The 11,054-nt window shown below is 42.3% G+C and overlaps 1 protein-coding gene across 1 annotated transcript; it reads right to left on the reverse strand.

Moving 5' to 3' along the window:
- Positions 1–2,229: 2,229 nt before the first annotated feature.
- On the reverse strand, positions 2,230–10,334 carry LOC139379020 (CKLF-like MARVEL transmembrane domain-containing protein 8). Its single transcript, XM_071121737.1, has 4 exons — positions 10,188–10,334; positions 3,516–3,689; positions 2,791–2,910; positions 2,230–2,522 (listed from the first exon to the last, which is right to left on the reverse strand). Exons 1-4 carry the CDS (start codon positions 10,317–10,319, stop codon positions 2,436–2,438), a joined length of 513 nt encoding a protein of 170 aa, XP_070977838.1. The 5' UTR covers positions 10,320–10,334; the 3' UTR covers positions 2,230–2,435.
- Positions 10,335–11,054: the final 720 nt, after the last annotated feature.

Genomic DNA, 11,054 nt, shown 5'->3' on the forward strand with positions numbered 1-11,054 from the left:
GACATGATGTGTGAGTTTTTAAATTATAGTTGTTAAACCATGAACAATGCTACATTATAGCTTATTATAGAGTCTAAAATGTTAGCTTGACTACTGCTTACCTACTGTATATTCAGACCAGAATCACTAAATAATCTGAGTAAATGTATCCCCCTGTATTGGACCCTCAAGGCATCACAAAGCACAACCTGGGCAACATTTCAAATGATGTACAGTAGGTGTTTTTGACAAGTTTTCATTGTATATACACTGAACAACAACAAAAAACTCAACATGTAAAGTGTTGGTCCCATGTTTCCCAGATATTTTCCACACACACAAAAAGCTTATTTCTCTCATTTGTTTTGTTTACATCGGTTAGTGAGCATTTCTCCTTTGCCAAGACAGGTGTGGCATATAAAGAAGCTGATTAAACAGCATGATCATTACACAGGTGCACCTTGCACTGGGGACAATAAAAGGCCACTCTAAAATGCAGTTTTGTCACAATACACAATGCAACAGATGTCTCAAGTTTTGAGGGAGAGTGCAATTGGCATGCTGACTGCATGAATGTCCATGAGCGCTGTTGCCAGAGAAGTTAATTTCTCTACCATAACCGCCTCCAACATCGTTTTAAAGAATTTGGCAGTACTTCCATAACCGCAGACCACATGTAACCACGCCAGCCCAGGACCTCCACATCTGGCTTCTTCACCTGCGGGATTGTCTTAGACCAGCCACCCAGACAGGAACTGTGGGTTTGCACAACCGAATAATTTCTGCACAAACTGTCAGAAACCGTCTCAGGGAAGCTCATCTGCGTGCTCGTTGTTCTCACCAGGGTCTTGACCTGACTGCAGTTTGGCGTCGTAACCGACTTCAGTGGGCAAATACTCACCTACGATGGCCACTGGAACGTTGGAGAAGTGTGCTCTTCACGGATTAATCTCAGTTTCAACTATACCGGCCCGATGGAGACAGCGTGTATGATGTTGTGTAGGTGAGTGGTTTTCTGATGTCAACATTGTGAACAGAGTGCCGCATGGTGGCAGTGGGGTTGTGGTATGGGCAGGCATAAGCGGACAATGAACACAATTCCATTTTTATCAATGGAAATTTGAATGTACAGGTGTACCGTGACGAGATCCTGAGGACCATTTGTGCGCCATTCATCCACCGCCTTCACCTCATGTTTCAGCATGATAATGCACAGCCCCATGTCGCAAGGGTCTGTACGCAATTCCTGGAAGCTGAAAATGTCCTAGTTCTTCCATGGTCTGCATACTCACCAGACATGTCACCCATTGAGCATGTTTGGAATGCTCTGGACCGGCGTGTACAACGGCGTGTTCCAGTTCCCGCCAATATCCAGCAACTTCACACAGACATTGAAGAGGAGTGGGACAACATTCCACAGTCCACAATCAACGGCCTGATCAACTCTATGTGAAGGAGATGTGTCGCGTTGCATGAGGCAGATGGTGGTCACACCAGATACGGACTGGTTTTCTGATCTACACCCCTACTTTTTTTTTTGGTATTTGTGACCAACAATGAACCATAATCCCAACTCATGACGTTACTACCCTGCATGAATCTGCAGGTAGCTAACCAACCAGGTTCAATGTTAGCTAGCCAAGCAAATGGCTCTGAGATACGAATAGTAAGATTATACATGTAACATAAGCTAGCTAGCCAGCCAGCTAACATTAGCTAGCTAGCAGTACACTTTAACTTGAAATTATAACACTTTCTTACCCATATACATGGACGCGTCTCCTGCATTGGACGCGTCTCCTGTCATGGATGCCATGGTTGCCCTAAATTTGAAGATGTAATCCGGAGACAGGTGTTTTCTCCATCTCCTTAGCTATCATACTCGAATTCCACTTACCTCAGTCCTCCAGAAAGTGGAGAGCAACACATATGCAGTTTTACTACGCAATACTTAAAAAGAAAAAGCTGCGTTAGACACGATTACCAACACATACTGACCAGCTCAAATAGACAGACGCGTGCTAAATGGCAGAACAATCCAAACTCATCTCTTGGTATGTCACTTCCACTCATTATCTCAGCCAATCATGGCTGGCAAGAAGGTTGCTGTCTTTTCTGTGGCTAAACCAACTAGGCTTGCAATTGAAATGTTTTATTCGTATTTACAGATGGCATACAAGTTTGTTATTAAGGCACATGAAAGTTCACATGTTCGAGTAGGCATTTCCACCAAAAAAAGCATGCGTAATTTTTTTTAAACTCATGAGTGAATAAGAAGTAAAAACACCACTGAGGTTCAGGGTCTGTCATTCCAACAGATGAAACACACCATAACTCTAAAATAACAGAAATATAACAGAAATTAAATAGAGAAATGCATTCCAAAGGGAAGGAGTGGTTGTTGCATTCTTCTTGTGTTCCATAACGGATATACTTTAGCTGTCCTTTGTGAGTGGTTATTGTTCCTCATCCCTTGATCTCCACGATTTAAAACTTAAATATGTACTTCCTGCATAGCAGAGTGACACCAGGAAGGCAAAGAACTGAAAAACAGACATATGAAAACATGAAAATTCAGTACAATACTGGGTATGAGTTGAGTAGGCTTAAATGGACCAAATAGACATCATTCTGGATGGTACACAGTGGCATCATACATCTCTTATCTGACTTATAGGCATATATTTAGCATTTTAATATTGTATAATTTAATATCGCTGTAATCATAAATACTCAGTCATATTTGTGGTATATTTTCACAGTTGGCGTGATTTAAATGTCTGTCTGGGAGTTCTAAGGTGGTTTTCTTACTGTGGATGCTACCCAGCAGTTGTAGTTATGGCGTCCCTTAACAGCATGGCTGATTGAGGCTGCGTCCACTGCTGCTGCCACCACATACATCACTGTAGCACTACTGTTGAAGAACAGACCCTGTAGAACACCACATACATCACTGTAGAACTACTGTTGAAGAACAGACCCTGTAGAACACCACATACATCACTGTAACACTACTGTTGAAGAACAGGCCCTGTAGAACACCACATACATCACTGTAGCACTACTGTTGAAGAACAGACCCTGTAGAACACCACATACATCACTGTAGCACTACTGTTGAAGAACAGACCCTGTAGAACACCACATACATCACTGTAACACTACTGTTGAAGAACAGACCCTGTAGAACACCACATACATCACTGTAGCACTACTGTTGAAGAACAGACCCTGTAGAACACCACATACATCACTGTAGCACTACTGTTGAAGAACAGACCCTGTAGAATGACAACAACAGGATTCCTGGCTGTCTCAGATACTGTAGGGTAGTACACATTATAGAATGGTTTCATTTGATCACATTCACATTTATCTATTTGCTCTCTCCCCCAAAACCATCAAGGCAGTTACCTCCATTGGTTTTCTGTTACATAAATAGTCCACAATTATTAAATTACTAGATGTATAATAAACAACCTCAATCACTCAAGTTTCAAATAATGCTGTATTATGTGCCGTAGTATGTGTCATACCACAGTTGTCCAGGGGACCTGAGGGATCCTGTTGTAAGCCATGGTCAGGTAGATGATGAGGAAGATGACCGTCAGGACCCAGTACAAGATGGCCACAAACATGACCCACCCAAAGGCAGGCACACGGAAGTACTCCGTCCCTGCTATCAGCATCCATACCAGCAGACCAAACACCTGAGGGGACAGGGAAGCATATAGCCAGCTTTCCAAATGGTATCCTATTCCATTTATAGTGCACTACTTTTTAACAGGGCCCATAGGGCTCCAGTAGAAAGTAGTGCACTATACAGGGAATAGCACACATAGTCAGTGATGGCTGTGGTCTGGTGGTGTCTACCTTATCATGTATTTAAATGCATTTGCTGTGCCTATCTTGAAGGCATACTGTAGAAAGACATTATAATGAAAGGAAATAATATAGCCTAAATCAAATCAAATCATATGCACAGGATCCAGTGCAGTGTAGAGGGATATGTTTACCTGCAAACTCTCATCTTAAACAGTACAACAGCTATACAAAGTATAACATAATTGCCAAGTGATTTTTCATAGTTTGTATTTCTGGAACCGAAATTAAACCCGCAGCTGACTGACACCTATCTGATCTGATCATTCTTTCAGAATGCCGTCACACATTGATCATGATAAATCTATAGATGCAGATTGTTATACTGCGTGCTACTGTAAATAATGGGAAGTTTTGTCCTCTGTTGCACTGCAAACCTCCCTTCCTGTTATTAAAAGAAAATAATGTTTCATTGGTTGCTTCATGTCACAGGAAAAAATAATGTCTGGCCTAAGTGGAAGAGGAGGCTCTTTTGGTCACATTCTCCTCTGATGCTGGAAGGAAAATGGACAATGAAACTGACCTTGTTTTTTAAGCAACTTCCCTTTCCAGAGAAAAATAAAACACTGTACTGAGAACCAATGTCTGTCTACACAGCAAGTATTCTATATTACAGAAAGTATTCCATATTACAGAAAGTATTCTATATTACAGAAAGTTATCTATATTACAGAAAGTAGTCTATATTACAGAAAGTAGTCTATATTACAGAAAGTAGTCAATATTACAGAAAGTAGTCTATATTACAGAAAGTAGGAAGATGACCGTCAGGACCCAGTACAAGATGGCCACAAACATGACCCACCCAAAGGCAGACACACGGAAGTACTCCGTCCCTGCTATCAGCATCCATACCAGCAGACCAAACACCTGAGGGGACAGGGAAGCATATAGCCAGCTTTCCAAATGGTATCCTTTTCCATTTATAGTGCACTAAGTAGTCTATATTACAGAAAGTAGTCTAAATTACAGAAAGTAGTCTATATTACAGAAAGTAGTCTATATTACAGAAAGTGGTCTATATTACAGAAAGTAGTCTATATTACAGAAAGTAGTCTATATTACAGGAAGTAGTCTATATTACAGAAAGTAGTCTATATTACAGAAAGTAGTCTATATTACAGAAAGTAGTCTATATTACAGGAAGTAGTCTATATTACAGGAAGTAGGTTGACATTATGGTCATTTTCTCCAGTTATATTTCCTTGAAAAATTTGAAATAATTGAATCTTCAGTTCAGTGCAGTGTTCAATACAATGTCATGTCACCATCTGTGAAAAAAACGTCATACAGGTCATTAGCCTATGCAAAATGTGTATAAAATGCACATAAAATATACAGGTCAAACAGAATGCAAATCTGTATAAAAGTAATGGGATTCAGGAAATGACAAACTCTTCCCTTTTTCAGAACTAATTGTGCCCCTATGATAAGGGTACAATTAGCCATGTGATACAAGGTATGAACAATCTAAAATGTCTGATCTTCATAATGTGTTTAATTTGTTTAATCAACAAAGCGGTATTGATTCCCTCCATGAATTCTGATGGCAGTTATTGTGAGAAAGATGGTAAAAGCCACTGCCAAAGTGATTTCAATAAATTATTACATCAAACTTGGACACAAATATGTTTGTGTTGTAGTTAGGACATCACTCTCTGCAACTGGATCCTGAACTCCCTGAGGGGTAGAGCACAGACTGTGAGGACACCTCCTCTACACTGACTCTTAACTCAGGGGCCCCCCAGGGGTGTCCTCAGTCCTCTGCTGTACCCCCTGTTCATCCACAACTGCGTGGCTTTGCGCGACACCAACTCCCTCATGAACTTTGCTGACGACAACATGGTTGTGTGCCTGATAACCAACAACAATGAGTCAGCCTATAAGGAGGATGTAAGTGAACTGGCATTGACAACAACCTCTCCCTCAAAGTCAGCAAAACAAAGGAGTTAATTGTTAACTTCAGGAAGCAGGGATGTGAACATGTCCCGATCCACATGAACCGGACTGCAGTAGAGAGAGTCACTAGTTTTAAGTTCCTCAGTTTCCACATCACCTAGGACGTGTCATGGACCAACACCACCACCCCTGTTGTCAAGAGGGCACAACAGAATGCCGCCCCGGGTCCTCTCCAAATACTAGCCCTGCACCATCAAGAATGTCCTGACCGGTTGCATCCCGGCTTGCTGTTTGGGGTTTTAGGCTGGGTTTCTGTACAGCACTTTGAGATATTAGCTGATGTACGAAGGGCTATATAAATACATTTGATTTGATTGATTTGGTACGGGAATTGTTCCCTATACGACCGCAAGGCCCTCCAGCGGGTGGTGAAGACGGCCCAGTACATCATGGGACCGTGGTCTCACCTATCCAGTACATCTACTTGAAACAGTGCCTGAGGAAGTCATGCAGCATCATCCAGGACCCCACACACCCCAGCCACAAGCTGTTCTCTCCCTCCCTTAACATCTGGCAGACGGTCAGAGCATGAGGTCTGATACCAACAGGCTCAGAGACAGTTTCTATCTACAAGCCATCAGACTGTTGAACAATTGAACTGGACTGACCACCTGCTCTGATTCTCCTCACCTTAGCACACATGCACTCACTCATGCACACGCCGATATAGACGTGCACACATTTACATTCATGCTAAACACTGACATCACAACTCAGAGCATGCGCAGACCAGCTGGCTGGTGTGTTTACGGACATATTCAATCGCTCCCTATCCCAGTGTGCTGTCCCCACATGTTTCAAGATGGCCACCATTGTTCCTGTACCCAATAATGGAAAGGTAACTGAACTAAATGACTATCGCCTCGTAGCACTCACCTCTGTCATCATGAAGTGCCTTGAGAGACTAGTCAAGGATCATATCACCTCCATCTTACCTGTCACCCTAGACCCACTTCAATTTGCTTACCGCCCCAATAGGTCCAAAGACGATGCAATCGCCATCACACTGCACACTCCCATCTGGACAATAGGAATACATATGTAAGAATGCTGTTCATTGACTAAAGCTCAGCATTCAACACCATAGTACCCTTCCAGCTCATCATTGAGCTCGAGGCTCTGGGTCTGAACCTCGCCATGTGCAACTGGGTCCTGGACTTCCTGATGGGCCACCCCCAGGTGGTGAACGTAGGAAACAACACTTCCACTTCGCTGATCCTCAACACTGGGGCCCCTCAAGGTTGCGTACTCAGCCCCTTCCTGTACTCCCTGTTCACCCATGACTGCGTGGCCAAGCACGCCTCCAACTCAATCATCAAGTTTGCAGAGGACACTACAGTGGTAGGCTTGATTACCAAGAACAACGAGACAGCCTACAGGGAGGGGGTGAGGGCTCTGGGAGTGTGGTGTCAGGAAAAAAACCTCTCACTCAATGTCAACAAAACAAAGGAGATGATCGTGGACTTCAGGAAACAGCAGAGGGAGCACCTCCCTATCCAAATCGACGGGACAGCAGTGGAGAAGGTGGAAAGTTTTACGTTTCTCTGTGTACACATCACTGACAATTTGAAATGGTCCACCCACACAAACAGTGTGGTGAAGAAGGCGCAATAGCTTGTCACCTAAAACCCTTACAAACTTTTACAGATGCAGAATTGAGAGAATCCTGTCAGGATGTATCACCGCCTGGTATGGCAACTGTACCGCCCACAACCGCAGGGCTTGCCTTCAGGACACCTACAGTACCCAATGTCACAGGAAGTCCAAAAAGACCATCAAGGACAACAACCACCCGAGCCACTGCCTGTTCACCTCTCTATTATCCAGAATGTGAGGTCAGTACAGGTGCATCAAAACTGGGACCGACAGACTGAAAAACAGCTTCTATCTCAAGGCCATCAGACTGATAAATAGCCATCACTAACACAGAGAGGCTGCTGCCTACATACAGACTTGAAATCATTGGCAACTTTAATAAATGGAACACTAGCGACTTTAATAATGTCACATTAATAATGTTTACATATCTTGCATTACTCATCTCATATGTACAGTGCCTTGCAAAACTATTCATCCCCTGGCGTTTTTCCTATTTTGTTGCATTACAACCTGTAATTTAAATAGATTTTTATTTGGATTTCATGTAATGGACATACACAAAATAGTCCAAATTGGTGAAGTTAATAATTAAAAACTGAAAAGTGGTGCATGCATATGTATTCACTCCCTTTACTACGAAGCCCCTAAATTAGATCTGGTGCAACCAATTACAGTTGAAGTCGGAAGTTTACATACACTTAGGTTGGAGTCATTAAAACTCGTTTTTCATCCACTCCACAAATGTCTTGTTAAGAAACTATAGTTTGGGCAAGTTGGTTAGGACATCTACTTTGGGCATGACACAAGTAATTTTTCCCCAAAAATGTACAGACAGATTATTTCACTTATAATTCACTGTATCACAATTCCAGTGGGTCAGAAGTTTACATACACTTAATTGACTGTGCCTTTAAACAGCTTGGAAAATTCTAGAAAATTATGTCATGGCTTTAGAAGCTTCTGATAGGCTAATTGACATGATTTGAGTCAATTGGAGGTGTACCTGTGGATGTATTTCAAGACCTACCTCCAAACTCAGTGCCTCTTTGCTTGACATCATCGGAAAATGAAAAGAAATCAGCCAAGACCTCAGAAAAAAAATTGGAGACCTCCACAAGTCTGGTTCATCATTGGGAGCAATTTCCAAATGCCTGAAGGTACCACATTCATCTGTACAAACAATAGTACGCAAGTTTAAACACCATGGGACCACGTAGCTGTCATTCCACTCAGGAAGGAGATGTGTTCTGTCTCCTAGAGATTAATGTACTTTGGTGCAAAAAGTGCAAATCAATCCCAGAACAACAGCAAAGGACCTTGTGAAGATGCTGGAGGAAACAGGTACAAAAGTATCTATATCCACAGTAAAACGAGTCCTATATCGACATAACCTGAAAGGCCGCTCAGCAAGGAAGAAGCCACTGCTCCAAAACCGACATAAAAAGACAGACTACGGTTTGCAACTGCACATGGGGACAAAGATCATACTTTTTGGAGAAAAGTCCTCTGGTATGATGAAACAAAAATAGAACTGTTTGGCCATAATCACCATCTTTATGTTTGGAGAAAGAATATGGCACCACAACAAACCTGCCAAGAGAGGGCCGCCCACCAAAACTCACGGACCAAGCAAGGAGGGCATTAATCAGAGAGGCAACAAAGAGACCAAAGATAACCCTGTAAGAGCTGCAAACCTCCACAGAGATTGGAGTCTCTGTCCATAGGACCACTTTAAGTATACAGAAGAGTGGCCAGAAAAAAAGCCATTGTTTAAATAAAAAAATAAGCAAACACATTTGGTGTTCACCAAAAGGCATGTGGGCGACTCTCCAAACATATGGAAGAAGGTACTCTGGTCAGATGAGACTAAAATTAAGCTTTTTGGCCATCAAGGTAAATGCTATGACGTAAACCCAACACCTCTCATAACCCCCGAGAACCTCATCCCCACTGTGAAGCATTGGATGTTTTCATCGGCAAGGACTGGGAAACTGGTCAGAATTGATGGATGGTGCTAAATACAGGATCATTCTTGAGGGAAAGCTGTTTCCGTCTTCCTGAGATTTGAGACTGGGACAGAGGTTCACCTTCCAGCAGGACAATGACCCTAAGCATACTGCTAAAACAACACTTGAGTGGTTTATTTAGGGAAACATTTAAATGTCTTGGAATGGCCTAGTCAAAGCCCAGACCTCAATCCAATTGAGAATCTGTGGTATGACTTAAAGATTGCTGTACACCAGCAGAACCCATCCAACTTAATGGAGCTGGAGCAGTTTTGCCTTGAAGAATGAGCAAACATCAGCCGGATGTGATACAGCCTGGATTTGAATCAGGGACTGTAATAACGCCTCTTGCACTGAGATGCAGTGCCTTAGATCGCATCGCCACTCGGGAGCCCAATTTGCTACACCCGCAATAACATCAACTTAACACATGTATGTGACCAAACAATTTGATTTGATTTTGATTTGCTACCAGACTCTTGTCATACTGCCCAGTTTAAACACTGCCCCCATCCCAACCTTCTCCAGTACAAGTGTAAATATTGGACTATAAAATGTGCTTTCTTGAATTATACTTATGCTACTATAAAATGTTTATTCTGTTCTATTGAGCCATGTAATTTATGTTCGTATTCTTAACCTTTATTATGTCTTATTGTTGTTGCATGGTCTATAAGGAATCTGCAAATAAGCATGTCTTTGGATGATGTACCATGCGTTACCCGTAGCCTACAGCTTGAACCTTGAAACTTGACTACTTACTATTTCTGCGAAAACGAGGAGCCCCGAAGCAGTGCGAAAAAAGTGCCTATCACATGCCAGAGTGGAGGTGGAAAAGTTGTCCGTGCTGCTGCTGGTAGACGTTATCACAGTGCGCGTTGCTGCTCCTTCCATCTTCAATATTAATCTACCGCGTTTGGATCCTGCACCTCTGAATTATGAAAAAAAATCGTGCTACTCTAATAAAAGGAAGGTGGGAAAGATGGCCATGACGAGTCTTTCCTGAGTAGACGACAATACTTCCACGGAACTCGGTTTTGTTTTATTTTAGATAATAAGATCTATGACCTGTCTGAATGTCATTCTGTCGTCGTATAACAAATCCTACATACAAAGTATGTTCAACATAATTTGGTCAGTTAGGCATACACCATTCCCTAAATGTCACTGAGTTGAGAGTGGTTGCATAAAGAGGAACTTTTTTTGGATGATAGGTAAATCAGGCTGCCAGAAAATATTGCCTTTGGTTGGTAATGTTTTGCATAGGGTGCTGTATTTCAGAGGACCTGAGCAGGAACAATCTACAGCCAAAGACTGATGAGAGACCAAGCCAGTAGAATGCTGATTGTAGTTTTGAAACGGAGGTAAAAGTGGAGTAACTGCAGTCGGCTGTCTTATTTTGGACGCAATAATTGCTCCGTACTGCAGATATACTGGATTCTAACTGCAGTTATACTGCACTCTGACTGGAATCTTTTTTCGTAAATGCTATGACAGCAGGCAGAGACTCACTTCTAAAGGAGTGCATAATGCAGGTTAGCTGTGCATTATTAATTTACTAAACTGTAGTCGCACCCTTGCTCAAACAGATACTGTACAGTGTGCCTTCTGGTCAAACAGAACAGTGTG

This window comes from Oncorhynchus clarkii, chromosome 2 (genome assembly GCF_045791955.1).
Source record: "Oncorhynchus clarkii lewisi isolate Uvic-CL-2024 chromosome 2, UVic_Ocla_1.0, whole genome shotgun sequence".
Classification (NCBI taxonomy): Eukaryota; Metazoa; Chordata; class Actinopteri; order Salmoniformes; family Salmonidae; genus Oncorhynchus; species Oncorhynchus clarkii.